This window comes from Pocillopora damicornis, chromosome 10 (assembly GCF_964200805.1).
Source record: "Pocillopora damicornis chromosome 10, jaPocDami1.2, whole genome shotgun sequence".
In the NCBI taxonomy this organism is placed as follows: Eukaryota; Metazoa; Cnidaria; class Anthozoa; order Scleractinia; family Pocilloporidae; genus Pocillopora; species Pocillopora damicornis.
Genome location: NC_142679.1, coordinates 11028223 through 11046564, shown reverse-complemented (window position 1 = coordinate 11046564; position 18342 = coordinate 11028223). Strand labels below are relative to the sequence as shown.

Sequence of the window (18342 nt, the reverse complement as noted above, 5' to 3'; positions counted from 1 at the left end):
ATGGTGTTCTGAATTAGTAACGTTGTTATTGAACTCTTCAAGTCTCAAGAGAGACCAAGACAAAATTTCTCCTTTTGGGAATGAGATGGTTAATGACTTTTCCTTCTTTACAGTTACCGTAACGTCTGAATTTGTCTTCGGAGAACGTATCGATTGTGTGGGACAACTCTTTAAATGGGTATCGGAAGGAATCGTTAAGTTGGGCCAGTTAAGCTCATCTCGAGAATCCTGTGATTATAAACGCAAGAGCTTTGTTTGTTTTTCTTGCAAGTTCCTGAATTGTCTGCTGATCAGCTCAGCGCTGCAACAACCACCAAGAAAAAGCGGTTAAATAGACGTTGAGTTGCTTCCTTGTGCCTTGCTTGATGTTTTGAAAATATCCCAAGTAGCAGAACGTAGAGCGTTTTCAATCTCTCTATGTCGATTATTTGCACATTCCATGATATATTCAAGCATAGTTACGATATATGGCTAAATTTACCATTAAAACATTTTCCAAGCAGGTATGGCCTTTACTGAGCTATTGTGATTATTAGGCATCACTAAACAAGGAACCAACTTCTTGTTGCCAAAGAGAATATTTGATTTTTTTGCCGTGGTTACAATAACAGCAAAGAGACGGAAAGAAGAACTTTGCTTTATTTTGCTTAGTTCTTGTTCCATCAGCGAATAAAAATTAATGAGCACTGGCAACTCAGTAAAATGATCTGAGAAACTCCTATAACAAGCTATAATGCGCGCCTGATGGGAGAGGTTATGGTGTTATCCCATTCTGATGACTGTTTCACTTTAATTCTTCCTACATGTACATCATTATATAATACAAATATTTTCAACTAGTGAATAAACTTACATCACAACACTAGTATACATATTCTCCATGATAGTCTCTATATCTTTTTAAGGAAAATTTGTTCGACAATCAAGAGCCTTCCAGGTTTGTGATCATTTCCTTTATTCTCGTGACAAGTGTGCGTTTTAGGGGTGATATTGTAAGGAGATATTAGATACTAGTCACTGTTAGGGGTTAACGGGTAAACACGGTTACTTTATGTGTGATTCAAATCACCAAAAACCTTACAGTTGTAGTCATCGACTGCGCTTACTTGTGTTACTAACTACAGTTTCTAAAAAACTTTCTCGGAAAAGACCTAGACCTGTATCTTTCGTGCTAAATTGAGCTAAGGAAATCGCAGCCAGTGTAAAATGAAGGTACTTAAAAGAAATAACACTGTTCAAAAGAAGATATCTTTGAAGTATCAATTGGCTTATAATTGTAAATCAAGGCCTTTTCTTCTGCCTCCTCGCTTGCAAAGTGATGGGTGTTCTGTCGAGCTGTAAATATAATAAAATAGGGAACATTTCAACAGACGGAAATTACGCGCCGAGATTGGGGGTGGTCTAATTTAGCCTCACCTTGAGTCGTTTGAGGCAGAAGTCAATACCCTCTCCTCCCCAACAACTCCTGTTTCCTTGAGCACAGCATTTCCTATCTAGTATTTCACTATATTGATTCACCGTTAAAAAGAAAGCTGTTACTAGAGGTCAATACATTCAAACAAATTCCTTTGTTCACCTCTAGAACCGAATAGATACAGGCAGTGCAACCCTGATGCAGTGATGTGCTCGGCTGAAAAAATCTAAAATCCTAATTTTCGAGAAACCTCAAAACCCAATGTAGGAGAAAATTGTTTTCTCGGAAATAAAAGTGTTATTGAAATGGAACGCTTTTTCGAGGAGCAAGGAATTTCGGATGAGGTTGCTTTTTCATTCTTATATCTTTGGACGCACTTTTTAAACATACGTTACTTAACTTTACGTTTTGGCAATCTAAACTGTATTTGACAAAGAGCATAAAATCTACCAAGTATCTACGTACCTTGCTTAACGAAAAAATTTGCCATGTACTGTCCAACAAAGACAGCGTCTGCTGAATGGTCAATCACTTCTTTTGGTGTCCACTCAAACTGACATTTTTCCGAATGCCACTGTGTTCCGTATATGGGATACTTCTTGCCTGTGGTTTTAAAAATATCAGTTGTCCATGACATTTAAAATCTACCATGATTATAATATCTGTTACCTCTCTGGTAAGATGTGACCCTGAATCCTGCCCTATTTTTTATTTACCTATTTCCTTCGCTTGTAAAATTTATTCGTAATTAATTCCTACTTTGGAAGGCGGCAATTCTCCAGCTCTGTGAGACCTATGAATCAGATTTAGAGGGTTGGCACGAGCGTGTGAAAGTACATCATGTATATCACGAGTATGCCCCATCCTTGTTTCTCCTTTTGTTTGTGTCAGCGTACAGCCACTATGTAACAAAGAATACTATTTATAGCATTTGGAAATAAAAGATTTACAAAAGATTTTGAAATGAAAATTCGGTACCTTCAACGGTGGAGATAAATTCCACTCCTTTCCGGTCCTTGTTGGTTGAAAGGATTTTGAAGAATCCAACAGTGTTATTGTTTGCATAGAATTTCTACGAATCAGAAACAAGTGTTGACAAATAAAGGAAGTTACGGAGAAGGAGAAATTCATGGCCAGAAATCGAGGACAACATGGCCCCTAAGCATGCGCACTCCTAGCAATTTGTGGACTTTAAATATGGCAGCTTCATAAAAGCTTTGTATGAGAGAAGTAAGAAATCCATTTGTAATTAAATCGTACATGTGAAAAGTCAAGTTCCACACATCTAAAACATGATAAAACACCCTAAACATACCTCACGCAAAGTCGCTCGCAGTAACGACGTGCCAAAATTCGGCAGCAGTGGACCATCTTTTGGGCTTTTCGTGGCGACTTAGCGGTCTTAAATTGGTAATTGATTACATACTTTCATTCCCAACAAGTTTGCCGTACGTGTCCATGAACCAACTCCACACATCTTAACTTCCTCTACGAAGGTTGCTCCTCAATTCCACAGCTATTTGAAAGCTCGTAAGTTCTCCAACATTCGGCGAAATAGATCTGAATAATGCGGAAATTCAAGTTTCGAATGAGAGCATCTCGCTGAGAAAATTTGGCTGCAAAGCGGTGCAAACATGTGTCTTAATCATGACAAGAAAACCTCCGAAATCGGTATCAACAAACCGCCATTTTGTGAAGCTTTAATAGGCAATTACCGCTGTTTAAGAGCCACTGAAGGCTCCAGAAACGTGATAAAATGCAAATTTTTTGCTGTTTATGGCCTTCGCACAATTCCTGTAGTGTGAAATTAAGTCTCAGAACATTGATTTGGCTTGGAACTAATTCGTTTATTAGTAGACGTAAAATTTAAAATTATAGAATGTCTGACAGACCTCCACTGGAATCCTTTTTAAAATGGAAATTGAGCATCGAAAGCCCCTCTTTAAATTATGCTGCAAAGGCAGTCACAAAAAATGTCATTGTGGCAGTGGATATTCCCTATCCATTGATAAAGGCTTGGCATGAATTCCTAGGGTTGCAGAAGAAGGTTAGAAAGACAGCTGCTGTGGCAAGTCAGCCTAATCAGTCAGCATCAACTAGCAGTGATCTAAGTCCTGCAGCAGTCCAGGAATACACCTATGTTGACCTTTTTGAGTATTGTATTCCTCATCATACCTTTGCCATAACTGCTGATGAGCAAATACGAAAAGAAGTAAACAATACCCTTGCAAAAATTGCTGGAATGGTCCAGAATTTATATGCAAAGGCCAAAGGAGGTAGCAAGAGAGAGGAACTTAACTCAAAAGTGAGAAGATTCCACATTTTTGAAGGACAAACACTTTCAGTAACTTGCTTGAGGGAAGAAACTGAGGCTATTAGAGATGAACTGGAGGAGTGGAAGCAGAATTACCAGCATCTTGAAGCAGAGAGTAAACAGCTATTTGCAGAAATGTATTTAGCCATTCAAGAGAAGGAACAAAGTTTGTCTAACCTTCAGTCAAAGAATGAAGAACTCCAACATTACTTCGAGAAAATTGAAAATTCAGACAAAACTTATGTGGGGAAAGATATATCAGAGGTGAAGAAGAAGTCTCGCACTTTAAAGGAATTTATGTGTAGAGCCAAAACTGCTTTGTGGTTTGCAAAGTCATTTGGACTGGAACTAGAGTCAATGACTATGAATGAGCAAAAGACTGGCATCAGTCACACAGTAATGGCTGAAGACCAGATGTCAAATTACAATGGGAACTCAAATGCATTTGACTCACTGTCTGAAGAGGAGAAGTCCAAAGTAGAAAAGGTGCTATTTTTATTAGATAAATTTTGTGTTGGAGACAACTTTTATCATGAGCTTACAATGGTAGTTGATGGCTTGCCAAAGTCATACCTTGTAAAGCAAAGGAGAAGTCAGCTGAATGACATCTGTCATATCACCTCCACCCCCGGTGAGACGGAAGGGGCACAGACATCATTCACTGACCTTCTGAGAGACAGGGTTCAAGACTATGTGGCAAGCCATCCACATGTGGATCATGTACAAATCAAAATTTCAGGGGATGGGGCGAGAATGACCAGAAATTCTAGTTTCATACTTATGAGTTTTGCCCTACTCCATTCAGATGATGAAGTTATGGCAGCAAAAGGTAACCACACCATAGCTGTTGTGAAGGGTAAAGAACACTACAATACCTTAAGGCAGTCATTTGAAGATGTCTTCAAGGACATCAATTCTCTTATAAGTAAGAAGAAAATAGAAGTGGGTGGCAAATCAATTAATTTGGAATTTTTCCTAGGGGGCGATTACAAATTCATTTTACTTGTGATGGGTTTGAAGGGTGCTACCTCACACTATGCATGTGTATGGTGCAAAATACACAAAGACATGAGGTGGGACACAAGCTTCAATTTAGACCATTATCAATCTCCAGATCTAAGGAGAACTCTTACAGAGATGTTTGAACTAGTAAAGAAAAAGAAACAAAATGACAAATATTGCTGTGAACATGAGCCTCTACTTCATATAGAGCTCGATCATGTAGTGTTGGATGAACTGCACCTTCTATTAAGGATTTCAGATGTTCTCATAGAAAATTTGGTTCGGGATGCCTTAGACTGGGACAGAAGCAAAAACTGGGACAAGAGGAAATGTCAACAAAAAAATGAACACCTAAAAAATTTGCAGGCAGCAATTCGATCATGTGGGGTCTCCTTTGACATATGGGAAAAAACAAATGCTGATGGGAAAGGGTCTGGGCAATACGATTTTACTAGCCTCTTGGGGTCAGACAAGAAAAAATTGCTTAATGAACTTCCAACCAAACTCAATGGGATTATTCAGCCAGATACAGTTGAAGTAGTAAAAACTGTATGGGAAAAGTTTAGGGAAATATATAGCACTGTAACCTGCAGGAATCCCTCCACAGAAATGATAAATGACTACTTCTGGAAAGCAAAGGAATGGGTGAATCTGTTTACATCACTAGGAGAAAAAAGGCATGGCTATAAAAGAGCTAATGTAACCCCATACATGCATGCTATGGTCTACCACATTCCCATATTTCTGCAAAACTATAGAACTATCAAACTGTTTACAGGGCAAGGAGTTGAAAAAAACAATGATATGGCCAGGGCTATAGTTCACAAAAAATCTAACAAATGGGATGCTCCTGCTGACATTCTTAAGCTTGAGTCCAGACAATGGAATCTACGCGACAGTGAGCGTGCAAAGAGAACCTACAGTAAAAGGAAAAGTTCCTATTGGGAACATGATCTCAGGGAAAACAGGAAGAGCAAAAGACTACGAGAGAAGAAAAATTAATAATGCCACCTGTGAATTGTAGTAGCATATCTTGTATATAGGTCAGAGATTTATTAATGGTAGGATTGACATGATAGTAAAACATTGTCATTTATTCTTAAGGTACAGGTATTTACAATTATATTGAGACAGAAAGAGTATAAAAACTGATTTGTATCAGAATTATATATACTGATATTGTACACAAAACCATTTACACATTTATAAATAAACTAATTTGCAGAAACACGCAATGGCTTTTTCTTACAATTAATGCTTAGTTTTTCAATAAAATACCTAGGCGATGATATTATTGCTTTTTCCTTGCTCACAGTATGGTTTTTAGGGCTTCTTGACATAAATAGCCGCACTTTTATAGGAAATTCAACTAGTGTTCCATCCCCCAAGTTATCTAAAAGTCTGTCCCAATCAATTGGAAGGGAGCAGTTGGAAAAATCCTGTTTTTCCAACAGTACATTTCCAAAGTCTTGGCTTTTTTTCCCCTTTCCCCTGAAAAGATACTGGAAAACATCATGCCTGAATGGAATGATTGTTGGAGATAAACTCTTTGAGGCAAGGTTTTCCAAAATTGCAGCATGCAAGGCATCCACACTTGAACTAATTAACTCCTGGGTAGGCTTTGGGTTTAAATATGCTCTAAAAAGGGAAAAAATCAATAAAGACAATTTATTTTTGGTCAGATAGAGATAGATACCTGTACAGTTGAAAAATGTACTTGAATTTTATATACAAAAATGCCAAAGATTAACCATCAAACAGGGAAATTGAATCACTAAATATTGCCTATGACAATAAGACAACAATCGGTTTATTTAAAAAATTAGAATTTTCAAAATATTTGCTTTCACGGGTTTTAAGATTGTAACATCGGAACTTGTGACTAAATTATTTGATCAAATCGTAGAATCTCAGAAATGCTACTGTCAAGTTCCATATTAATGCCCAATGAGAGAACTTATCTTAATCAAAACACCGTTCTCACTTCAGTGCCAACGAATTAAGGTTTTCTTCTGGTTCCCAAGTGTTGGAGAGGGAGCCGTAGCCCTTCCACTTCACAAGATATTCAACCTAAGGCGTAATTGAGATATATTTTAGCCTGATTATTGACTGACTCCATTTGAGTACATCAGATCGGACAAACAAAACGAAGCAACTTACCTTGCCTTTGCGGTTTCTCTTTGAAATCACACGTTCCACCTCATAATATGGTCCCTTGGCTGATGATTTCAGCCTCTTTTGATCATTAAAAAAATCGGCAGTGCTCAAATTATTCAATTCGCGGTAAAAGGAACACGTCTTCTTAGCCGCCATTTTTAGATCGAGGCAACCTTAGCAGCTATTCAACATTCGCATAAAATGAGCCTACGGTCGGAACCGCTGGCTGTCCTTGATTTCTGGCCATGAGAGGCTTTCTCGATTGTGATCATAAAAAGGGTGTTCGGTTTCTCCCAATTAACAGCATGAAGCTGGCAACTCCTGAGTGAGGCAGCAGTTAAAAATGCAATAAATTAAACCAAATAGCAAACGAATAATACCGAACAAGATTCGATGAAAAGTCGTTTGGTTATCAATAATTTGACTTAGAACGGCCTACCTCAGGTGGCACGCATTTCTGATGCATGTTAATTGTTACAGCCTGTTCTTTGAGAATATTCATAACTCTGTCCCCATCTTGAGCAGAACTAAACATGCGACTTGTATACGCATCTGTATTTAAAAGGAAGAGGAAACGAAGTCTTTATGGTATTATGGGGGGCCTCTGATTGACATCCATCAAATGAATTGGTAATTGCTAAAATTGTCATCTCACGGAAACCCCTCGAAGTGAACTGCAGAGATATTTAAGGGAAGCAAGAAACGAAGCAAGCATGACTGACGACTCAATGTATCAGTCAATGAGTGAAGCATTGGATCATAACCATATCATGGTATACTGCGTTATATAAGTATTAATTTTTTAAAGTGAACAAGTCTTTATTTTAACTTAATAATTGACCATTAGAAACAACCAATCATTTTTCAAGCTATCTTGTGCCTCCTCAGACTCAAAGCACAAAATACATTCATTTAGTTGTTTTAAGCCGTAAACATAATGGAAAAACAAGCTCGAAAAAATGTGAGTTTTTGACTGCGAGAGAATTAAGGTAAAAAAGATCTATATATACATATATATATATATATATATATATTCTACATGTAGATGAATTGAGCTTTTTATGAGAATATTTCTAATATTCTCGTATTTTTCAACCTGAGGTTCCCTTCAATCTTAATGATTTTGATAATAATTTGTCATAACTCTAACTCCCTCTTGAGCGGCTTAAATCTCACCAAGTTTTGTAGTTAACAATCAGTTTGACTTCCTGTGCCAGATTTTGGTAACAATTGGCTGATCACGCAATCGCCTTTTCTTACCTGCAGTGAATTCCAGAGGAATAGAATAATTCTCAGCGTCACATGACACCAACATATCCTCCTTTTTTAACCCTGATATGATGATATGCAGCATCTCAAAACCAAGGCAGGCTCCCCACAAGGGAAACGGCTCCTTCGCATTGTCATTTTCCTGTTACAGATATTCAAACAAAATTACTTTCCAAATATCTAAGGAATAAGAGTATCCAGGCCAAATAACTGATATTTACGCACGTAAGTCTTCTAAGTGTCTATCAATCGACGCCTTTTCCAACTTAAAGTAATTAACACTTTTAAGGGTAACACGCGTGGTAAAATAAAAGTAAGAAATGGAAGAAAAGTCCCCACAATGAGTCGAGCATCAGATCTCAGAGGGGGATCGGATAATTGGTCGAGATCACATGGTTATCAGGGGCTACGGATGGGGGGATCAATGCGAACAGAGGTCGAGGAGAGGACCTTATAAAAAAGTGACTGCTAAAGAGGGGACATCATAATAGTAAAAAAAAGTGTTAGGAGGATTGGGTAAATTTTATTGGGACATAACCAAAATCCTCCGATCCTCCCCCCCCCCCCTCCCTCCCCATCCCCGGGAAAATCATGAAATCACGACAAGAGATTATAACCAAATTATAATCATTAACTCGGTCAGCACAAAGCCCACTCACCTTTATCGCCAAATCATAAATCATCTTGCCAGCGCTGAAGTAAGCGGAGTCTGCTAGACTAGCTCCCCCGCCTGGAAATATCACCCTGTTGGAAAGAAGATGAGCAAGACACTTATAAGAAATCTTACCCTGTGCAATGGTAATAACTAATGTCTTTCGTACTGCAACCTACCCATTGATGCTATTAATGAGAGATTCCAATTCTTCCGCTGGTAAATCGTTACTTTTGAATTGTTAAGGATGTGAACTTTGAATGTAACGGCGAAAGAAGGTAGCATTAACTAGTTGAGTGTCGTAAAACCATTTAAGACCATGACAGGGAACTATTCAGATTTCGAAATAAGTAAGCGTTTCCAGCCCGAATTGCGGGAAAACGCAAGTACCAAGTTGCGATCGGTTTTATTCTTCCACCTGATAAGCTGTGATGGTGGTGAGAGTTTTACACCAATCATGAATGGTAGTTATGAAGGAAAACCAATACACACTCTAATTACTTTCGTGAGTTTATCAACAATTGCTTAACATTCCTCAGACAAATTTTGCTCTTTCGTTGGTATTCTCGCAACTAAGCTTTTCGTAAACTGAAAAATAAACCCTTTATTGAAAGTTATGCAAAGCTAGAATATTATAGCTCTCAAGCTCATAGAATCAGTCGGATCTCACAGGCTTTTCTATATACTCCTGTCAAGCTTGAACGAATAACTAGCCAGCGAGTAGAGTTTTCTTCTTGGAAGCTAACCAGTTTGCCTGGTCCCAAAGAGAGGAATTTACTTCATAGTGTACGCCTATATTGGCACAGTGTTAGTTTCTAAAAAGGATACCGTATTGGAACGACGCGGGCACCAGCGCTCTCGATATTCTTGACGTATGACGCAGCTATGTATGACTTACCATATTCGGCAAAGTGACCGTCACAATCCACTGACAGAATCCCTAGGGGAGCAAAAAGTCATGTGACCCAGCAAGAATGAGCTCGTTAGTAGAGCATTTGAATAACATGTCGGTGTCATTAACTGAAAAACGTCGTCTTTCAGCTTCATCAATTTAAGTTTCACACACCTAAAATATTCAATGATTTGCATGCTAAGCCCGTAAGATGAAAGAAGCAAACGGACAAGAACAATTGCCAAATGGACCCTAATTAGGAGATATTTTAGCATAATTGATAATTTGAAAAACAAAGTTTGTCGATTCAGTATAATTTTATGGAAGAGTAGGACGCATATTGTAGACTGAAAAGGTTTTTTTTTTACTTGAGAAATAAAAATCAATTTGGCTGCAGGGGAAAATAAGCTCACAACTGTCTTTTGAAGGTTGCTGTTTTGTAGAGAAACACACCCTCGATAGTCCTTTTTTCATCACAATAAATTTCCAAATTACACCACTTCATGAAGAGCATCACATCGAACAAAAACTGAAACTTCGTGGAGCGTCAACATGACCACGTCCCGTGTAATTTGTCTTAAGAATTACGACGCCATGTCTTTCCCTCATAAACATCCATAAGGAAGACGTGCGGCCATTGCTAATTTAGGTTACTAGTTCAGATGTATGTTAAGTACACTGTTTTTCGATAAAAATTACCGGTTTTACCTTACCTATAATTGGTCTGTTGTTTTTTGGAACCAGTTGGCATTCCATTTTTCTTGCAGAAAAAAGGTTCCCCATGACTTTCTTCAGATATCTTGCCAGTTGCTGTAAAAAGCATATTTCAAAGCACCTTTTAACTGGATCGAGTCGAACTGATTATATACTATGTGAGACAACTGTTTGAGCAGTTTCTGCCAACAACTCTTCAGTAGGGACAAAACTGTATGACGGACTTGACAGGATTTAATTTGAAAAAACAAATTTTCTTATTTGTAAAAAGCAAACTACGTTTCACAGAGCAAAGTCAAAGTTGTTGTTGTTTTTTTTTGTGGAAGAAAACGACAAAAAGCGGCCTCTGGGGTCTGCAAAAGCCGCAGCTCTAAGCTTTTGAAACAATTTTTTTGTTCCCTCAAAAAGTCCGATTTCTTGCGAAGGTGTTACTGACTAGTTTCCTTACCTTGCGCAGATAACATACCCCTTCTACAGTTCTTCGCAAAACGCTACCTGCTATTTGTAAATAACATTTCTTGCAATCAATTGATTATTTATCATGTTTATTACCTTGGAATTGGGTGGTAGCCAAGGCACGAGACGGAATTTTAGCCATTCTTCTTGTCCATTTGCTACTCTTGTTATTTCCAATAAATATCTGTCTGGGACTGAAGTGATTCCTGGTGGCTTAAAATTAAAACGAATAAGCTTACATTGCAGAATGTAGATAAATGAAATCAATTCCAGATAATTATGAAAACATCTTCACGTTCCGAGGTGTTCAATTTCCCATCCATTGGTGTAATTAAACTGTGCTGGTACCTGTAACCTGTACAAAATGAAACATGACTGCTGTCAAAATAGTAAAGAAGAAACGTGACATTGAAACCGCCTCACTCCCATGCGTACCACGAGTTCGATTATGCGTAACACGAGTTTTCGAGTAGAGTTTGATATTAGCTGAGTCTCATCGATTGAAGTTAATATCCTAACAAGCAAAGTTCGATTGATCCTTACAGTTTGTAACAACTGAGAAATATTGCATCAACACGATACTATAGAGAGAAATCTTTTTATTAGGGGAGACGTGGTTGACAAGACGAACCTCTAAACTGCCAAGATAGAAATGAGTTACTGTATTGCTTTCTTTCTCATTAAAAATCCGCATTCAGCTAGACACAAACTAAATATTTAATTTTTTATAAAGTTCATCATCAACAGTTCTGGTCATTATTTAAAAAATAATCTCTCTGAACCTAACTACACATGATGTGTGGCCATTATTATTGGCATATGGACAGTATAATGTTCGGATCGTCATGTTTTGAATCCACCATTTTATTAGTGCGAAAAGGTAGGGAAACTGATCTCTGAATCGAAGTATTAATTGGAAATTAGTTGTGAGTTATGCGTGGCCGTGTTCAAGTGGTCAACCAATCACCTGGCGACTTGTAAAATTGGATAACCTCTGCTTACTACATTTGTGAAATAGGTTGCCAAGCAACTTCACAAACTACAGAAACTTTACAAGACCGCCTGCGGCTGAAAAACTCCGAGGAGTCTTATCATGTAGTTTACCTTTATGTCATGCCAAAGGCGACATGAGAACTTCGTTCGTACGTGTTATGAATGGAACTATTTAAGCCTCATACCAGGCAATTTCCAAAAGTTTTGTGCAAGTGCCAAAGCGGGTCACGTAGACTTTCTCAATATCTTTTCTATCTAAGTTTCCGGCTTTACCAGCTTTTTGGAAGTAATTCGAGTATCTCGCTCATCTCGGTAGCTTCTACCCTTCTGATAAATTTTTATGCTAATTTCGAATCTGAGGCAAAAAGAAAATTTCAAGAAGAACTCCAATTTCAGTTCTAAATTAAAGAATTAAAATCGGTTTATTCTGATGCGTCAAGGGTTGTAAACATCGACTTGCTTGCTGGCGAGCCTTATACCTCAAAGCGATAACACTTTTGCTGACCATAGATACGAATATCTGATTGGCTGACAATGGAACAATGCTAAAATAACATTATCCCAGAATGCATTACTCACAGGGGTCCGAGCTTGAAAGCGCGACCGAACCCTTTTCTTGTCTACCTCAATATGGCCCTAAGGGTCGACAGAAAAATCGACAAAATGTCATTTTAAAACAGAAAGATACACTTGAAAATTTAACAGGAAGGCACGAAGACAAATTTCATCTGTTCACCACTGAATTTTATCCATATAAGTATCTGGAAAAAGGCATGTTAACACGTGCCAACTTTGTTTTCAATTATACCAAAAAGTCTGGAAAGCCTTTGAGAACGTATCAACGATCATGTGACCTGCGGAGGCAATTAGCGATGACAGGTAAAGATGGCAGGTTTTGTTTATTATTCGAACAAGCAGGCCACCAGAAGGTGCTAAGAGCTGAAATGTTGTCATTTGATGTTAAAGGAACTTTAGTTACCCTCACAAAATACTATCGGCTATATTTATCGATTTATTCATTCCAGACTAAACATTCAGATCGCTGTTATCGCTGGTGGTTCTTGCAGGGAACTGACACAGTAATTTTACTCACTTGACCAAGTATTTACCGAGGTAAGAAATATATTGAATGGAAAGTCTTACCTACGTTTTCAAATTTGTTTTAATTATTTTACAGGTGTATCTGTGGGGCGTTCATTTGGGGGGTAATTATTTTCGCGGGTGTTGTTTTAACGTTATGTGCCACAACCTGCTGTATTTAAAAAATGCAAAAGTAGATTTACAGGTCACAAAAATCACCTAAATGAACTTTAGAAAGTATTTGACAGCTTGCACCTCACAGACAAATTTCAGTGACCGAAAAACAGCATTGACAGACGAAATTTGTGGCTATAGATTCCAATTGATGCTCAAGGAAGATTGCTAGTTTTGACCAAGAAGCAGATTTTTTTTATAAAACCAAAAACTCGGGTTGAATTGAGTCGGTTTAACAAACGCAAAACCAAATGTTTTGATTTTTCCGAACAAAACTATGTCAGTATAAGGCTTTTTGTCTCTGAATCGCGTGATCGTTAAATTTTATCCTCAACCTGAGTTTTTCTTCCATCGTGTTCATTTTTTTTCTCAAAGTGCTGCATTATTTTAGAGAATTTCGCTTTCTTACTACGCCTTCCATTTGGGTAAAGGAGCCGATCTTACAAATGACTCTTAAAATTAGATCGCAGATCAAAGTTCTCTCTCCAGCCAAAGACCTAACATGCAGCAAAAAGAAGCTAAAAGACTTAACATGCTGCACAACATACTCACTCTTAAATTAATATTTATACAACTGTCTGAATTTCATTATACATTTTTTTGTGCACCTTTATTTCATATTCTCCCCGATCTAATTCAAAAGAAGCTTGGATTTGGCCACACCCGTTGGGATGCATCTCCTGATCTCGTTTCTCCTCCTGTTCGGATCACTATATAGTTTGGGTGAGTGAGCAAGCATCCAGTTTTCAAATTTTTGCATATCCAGTGACATTTTCTAATGTAAATAATGGTAATAGGACCGAGTGGAGTCCAATTCGGTCTGTAATCATACGAGTGATTAACAAAATCGGACGACCGCAAAGCGGGAGTCCGATTTGTTTATCACGAGTATGATTACTGACAGAATTGGACGACAAGAAATCCTGTTACCAATTAATCATAACCATTTCAATTTCCGAAAAAGCAAATACACCTAGAACAAGTATCTCTAGTGGAGACAATGTGTTAAGTTAATTTCTCCATTTTGGAAATTGCCTTGTTGCTATGGTTATTGTGATCGATTCTGTGATTGGTGGATTTAGCTGAGTGGACCTAGTATGATTGGCTGCTTCAACTGTCCGCTTACAGGTGTCCAATTACAGCCAACTGTCCGATTACAACTGTACAGAATGATTAGTGAAAAATGGAGCAGCTGATGCACCAATCACATTTGAGGAAATTGTAATGGTTATGATTACGGATGTAATCAGTTACCTTGTGAGGGTAGCTGAACAAAACAAACAAACGAACGGAATCAAAATAATAAGGGCAAAACTAGGAAGCTCTGCGGTGCTTAAAATAAATTTTCTGTGCCTTCGCTAGAGAGTCATAAGTTGGTCATTTGGGCCCAGTTGTCCAAAGGGCTGACAACATTATCCAACGGATAAGTGTCTGACAACCTCTCTTAAAACAGCTGTTGTTACCTTCATTAACTTATTGAGACCACTAACTCTTACGTATTCCTTTAGTCTCAGGCAGACCCTCACCTCAGTGGCTCTATCAGCAGATCCACGCGCTTCCAGATGATGGTAATAAACATGCAACCGCTGAACTCCATACCAAGAAATCTGAAATTCCTTTTAAGAGGAAAGATGGCGTGAAGAGGCTGTTTAACTTCCTTGATTCTGCGATACAGGAAAGTGGAAGTGGAAGTGGCGAGGGATCAGCGGATGACCACGTTACCATGGCTACTGAACAACACGTTAGTACAACTGGCTCAAGAGGAAAGCAGCCTGCAGTAGTCGGTAATCCTGTGAGCCCCAAAAAGCAGAAGACAACAAGCTTTGGTGACTCTCCGCAAAAGAAAAAGGAAGCCCAGGGACATGGAGTAAATGAAGGCCAGCTTCCAATAAACGGGCGTAAAAAAGTTTCTTACGATGCCAGTTCAAATCTCCAGAGCCATTATGCAGCTACAAATCAACAAGGATTGCAGAAATTCACAGTACCACAACAAACAGCAGGATATATGTCCAATGGTGGGCTTCAGAGTGTAAAATGTAAGAGCTTGAGAGTAAAAAAATTCCCATGTAGTTTTCGAATAAATTTCCTAAACTAGTTATGATTTTTTCTTTCCTCTTCGAATCAGATTCACCAAACATTTCTTTTCACTCACGGACCATGCATGGTAGTCAAAGAAAAACAACTGGCTACTCGGTTGCTGGTCAGCGGACACAGTTGTATGGTGATGGAGTGTCGAGTAGGCGACCACCGGCTATTCCTGTGCGAAGTCAAGTCTCCGCAAGTCAAGGATTACCAGTGCAGGCTCTGCCGGCGCAGAATTTGATTCATGGTTTGTTTTCATTCACTGATAAATAGCACCCTATCCGGCATGACGGACCAGTCGATATTTAGTGCCGGGGTAGGGGGGGGTCTCTATGTAATATTCTTATGACCCGCCCCCCTCCCCCCAATTCATTGACTGTCAATTTTCTATCATCCTTCTTTATATTCTGATGTCGACGACTGATCCCCCTCTGCTCCCCCTGAAAACCATGTAATCCTCCCCAATACCCTCCGCCCCCTTAAGGTGGTTCCTAAATCTGCGTTAAACATTTCAGATTGAAGGCTTCAACTGCTCTTTCGTGGAAACATTTTGTGGAAAGTGCACGACAGATTTTGTACGGCCTCTGTGTATAATCTCCACGATGGTTACCAGACATCGTTACCGTGCACAAATTTCAATAATTTTTTCATATCTTTTTTGCAGGAGTACCACACAGATCGAACATACAAGGACCATTTTACACCACGTTTACATTTACCTTCCCGAATTCATATAGAGACTATTACAGGTCCAAAGGCATCAAGTCTACCGAGCCGCTTCAGGGAAATGCATATGGTCAGCTACAGAGACAACGGAATCACTTTCATCAACAAGTGAGGGCACTTATTCCCGGGAGGGTACCTCTGGCACAACCATATAATCGTTACCCCTACCCAGCATCCCTTGCGGGTGTTCCTGGTCAAACTAGAGGTGCTATTCAATCTCACTTTCAATTCAATCCTCACAGTGTTGCAGTTTCTCGCGCTCGCTTTCCTGTTTTCCCACGTGTTGTTAATACTCCACCCAATGCAGCAAGTTTCCCTGGACAGGTTTACTACAGAAACACTATTCCAAAGCAGCAGGCAAGTTTTGCACGCAATGCACCAGGTTCTTTTCACACCTATAGTTATCCACTGCTTCAGCGAGCACAGGTTGGGCGGGCTGTGATAAGCCGAAAACCACAGCCTCAAATTCCGATGTCGTCGTTGACGGCAGCAGCAGCCAGAGGTTTACGACAACTCAGCCATACTCAGCCATGGCTGAATCAGTCTGGTCTTCGTCTGCTCCACAAAAAAAGACACGTGCAATGAGGAAGTCGATTAAGCTCCTGTATCTGTTCAAGAAAGAGAGATGAATGCCAAAATTACCGCGAGGACGTTTCGAACAGACCTTTTCGAGACCCATTCACGACAAATATTCATATATTTGGATATTTTTACAAGATTTAAAACTAATAAATATGTAGTCAAGACAACTTGCTCTCAAATGGGGCACCAAAACAACGAAGTCATGAAGGTCTGACATTCAACGACGTAACCCTGCAGTGTACTTTGTTTAGTTTAATCGTGTCATATCTTGTAAATGCTAGAACACGCAGAATTTGTACTGTAAAGCGGCTCTTTCACGAGATTATATTTTCTCGTAGTGATTTAAATTGGAAAAGAGTCTTCCACAGTCTGTGTAGAGCACCACTGATCCTAGAAATGTCACACACTTCGTCAATGAATGATGCCTGTAAGGAACCTTTTCAAACATTTTTACTGAAGTAAATTTTTTTAAATTAAGAAATTATATGATGAGTTTTGATTGGGTTTGGAATGTAAATTTTTACTTTTTGAATGAGAAGGGATCCCGAAGAGAATTTTATTTTCAGCGATACAAGATAATTTTTACAATAAAAGTAACCTAAGAAAACCTAATTGAAAAGTATTGATTGATTGTTCCGCTCATAAACCCGATTCTTTCTCCCTCAAACAAGCAACAACAGCTTTATGAGAATATAGCGCCTACTGAAAACGACTCCAAGGGCGAGTGGGTTCTTTCTTAAAATGTCAACATTATTAATATTGTGTCTAGAAGGATTGACTTCGTTTAACCTTTCGACTGGAAAATTATGTATCTAAAAAATGTCACGTCGATGACCTCTAGCCATCATTGTCATACGAAGAAGAGATTGGTTTAAGTGATGTATAAGTTAACAGGAATGAAAATGCATAACATGCAGAAATGTACGCGCACCGAAGATCAGAAAATGCTTAGTGGCATTTGGGGGTTACCAGAAGTATATCATGCCGTGCACAAAGGCTACAAGATTGTCAAAATTCATAAAGTTTGGCTCTGATTACCTCGACAGAGTCGTAGGTCTCTTTAACAACTATATTGACGTTTTTTAAAAAGTCAAGCAACAAGCAAGTGGGTGGCTCTCGTGGTGTACATCAAAAGAACTCAAACGGTAGCACATTGCGAATTACAAGAGCAAAGAAGGCGTACAGCTCGAGTACGATCAAATTGGAATAAACCCTTCAGAACCCACTGGAGCCAAGGAACTGCTTAACAATGTCTGGGAGTTTTTTGGGAAAAAACTCAACAAACCGGTAACTGAAATTGTTCAGGACATAGCACGTTTTCACGAGTTGTTGATGAGCGAATCTTTCTCTGCTGTTAACATCTTAGTGATACCGACTGCCAAAAGGGATTTTGTGGACACACAAAATAATACTCATCTTGTAGTACCATGTGGGCTAGACTTAAATTATATCGAGATGTTTTGGACAAGTTACAAGAAAGAGTCCGCTATACTGACACAGATTTAATCATATTGTGATCCTGAAGGGTGGAATTCCAGGACGGGTGCCGGTTTTTTTGGGCGAGTTGACCCCCGAATCGAAGCCCAGACAACACATTGACGAGTTTGCCTTTGTTGGTTGTAAAAATTACACCTGCAAAGTGGCCAACAGGGGAACATGTTCACAATATCACAAAGGTTAAAGGTTTGATTAGTGAAACTAGCGCGCGTGCGAATTTTTTCCCGAAGGTCACTCGTGAAGGTGGGAAGTAACCTGTGTCTTGCGACAGGTTTAGATACGTCCTTGTCATTTCTTTCGCGAAGGTGTTCTCGGAATCTGTCGCCTAGACGTCTTCC

General features: G+C 38.9%; 4 protein-coding genes across 6 annotated transcripts; 2 read left to right on the top strand and 2 right to left on the bottom strand.

The window, feature by feature from the left end:
- Window positions 1-621: 621 nt before the first annotated feature.
- Window positions 622-11243, bottom strand: LOC113680336 (gamma-glutamyl hydrolase). Of its 3 annotated transcripts, none has more exons than XM_027197357.2 (10): window positions 10967-11243; window positions 10414-10510; window positions 9637-9748; window positions 8988-9038; window positions 8816-8900; window positions 8148-8298; window positions 7327-7439; window positions 2393-2486; window positions 1880-2017; window positions 622-1335 (listed from the first exon to the last, which is right to left on the bottom strand). In XM_027197357.2, exons 2-10 carry the CDS (start codon window positions 10481-10483, stop codon window positions 1217-1219), a joined length of 933 nt encoding a protein of 310 aa, XP_027053158.2. In that variant the 5' UTR covers window positions 10484-10510; window positions 10967-11243; the 3' UTR covers window positions 622-1216. The 3 variants fall into 3 exon arrangements, with proteins under 3 accessions (XP_027053158.2, XP_027053159.2, XP_089042270.1); XM_027197358.2 differs by lacking the exon at window positions 10967-11243 and adding an exon at window positions 10863-10928; XM_089186144.1 differs by lacking the exon at window positions 10967-11243 and adding an exon at window positions 10816-10870 and having other exon boundaries at window positions 10414-10512.
- On the top strand, window positions 3294-5953 carry LOC149038893 (uncharacterized). The gene has a single exon (XM_089186142.1). It carries the CDS (start codon window positions 3294-3296, stop codon window positions 5730-5732), a length of 2439 nt encoding a protein of 812 aa, XP_089042268.1. The 3' UTR covers window positions 5733-5953.
- LOC149038892 (uncharacterized) lies at window positions 5804-7138 on the bottom strand. The gene is made up of 3 exons (XM_089186145.1): window positions 6891-7138; window positions 6715-6800; window positions 5804-6368 (listed from the first exon to the last, which is right to left on the bottom strand). Exons 1-3 carry the CDS (start codon window positions 7041-7043, stop codon window positions 5945-5947), a joined length of 663 nt encoding a protein of 220 aa, XP_089042271.1. The 5' UTR covers window positions 7044-7138; the 3' UTR covers window positions 5804-5944.
- A 1207-nt stretch (window positions 11244-12450) lies between the features above and the next one.
- On the top strand, window positions 12451-17119 carry LOC113680313 (uncharacterized). The gene is made up of 6 exons (XM_089186140.1): window positions 12451-12742; window positions 12889-12976; window positions 13761-13840; window positions 14626-15153; window positions 15243-15446; window positions 15864-17119. Exons 3-6 carry the CDS (start codon window positions 13789-13791, stop codon window positions 16508-16510), a joined length of 1431 nt encoding a protein of 476 aa, XP_089042266.1. The 5' UTR covers window positions 12451-12742; window positions 12889-12976; window positions 13761-13788; the 3' UTR covers window positions 16511-17119.
- The last annotated feature ends 1223 nt before the right edge of the window (window positions 17120-18342 follow it).

Excerpts from the sequence above, each read along its gene's own strand:
- LOC149038893 (XM_089186142.1), top strand. The coding sequence starts at position 3,294 with ATGTCTGACAGACCTCCACTGGAATCCTTTTTAAAATGGAAATTGAGC.
- LOC149038892 (XM_089186145.1), bottom strand. The coding sequence starts at position 7,043 with ATGGCGGCTAAGAAGACGTGTTCCTTTTACCGCGAATTGAATAATTTG. Across the intron at positions 6,801-6,890 it reads AGAGAAACCGCAAAGGCAAG|GTTGAATATCTTGTGAAGTG; the intron begins GTAAGTTGCTTC and ends ATTACGCCTTAG. Across the intron at positions 6,369-6,714 it reads CTTAATTCGTTGGCACTGAA|AGCATATTTAAACCCAAAGC; the intron begins GTGAGAACGGTG and ends TTCCCTTTTTAG.
- LOC113680336 (XM_027197357.2), bottom strand. The coding sequence starts at position 10,483 with ATGGGGAACCTTTTTTCTGCAAGAAAAATGGAATGCCAACTGGTTCCA. Across the intron at positions 8,901-8,987 it reads CTCATTAATAGCATCAATGG|GGTGATATTTCCAGGCGGGG; the intron begins GTAGGTTGCAGT and ends TCTTTCCAACAG. Across the intron at positions 8,299-8,815 it reads TTTATGATTTGGCGATAAAG|GAAAATGACAATGCGAAGGA; the intron begins GTGAGTGGGCTT and ends TATCTGTAACAG.
- LOC113680313 (XM_089186140.1), top strand. The coding sequence starts at position 13,789 with ATGCATCTCCTGATCTCGTTTCTCCTCCTGTTCGGATCACTATATAGT. Across the intron at positions 15,154-15,242 it reads TGGGCTTCAGAGTGTAAAAT|ATTCACCAAACATTTCTTTT; the intron begins GTAAGAGCTTGA and ends TCTTCGAATCAG. Across the intron at positions 15,447-15,863 it reads GGCGCAGAATTTGATTCATG|GAGTACCACACAGATCGAAC; the intron begins GTTTGTTTTCAT and ends TCTTTTTTGCAG.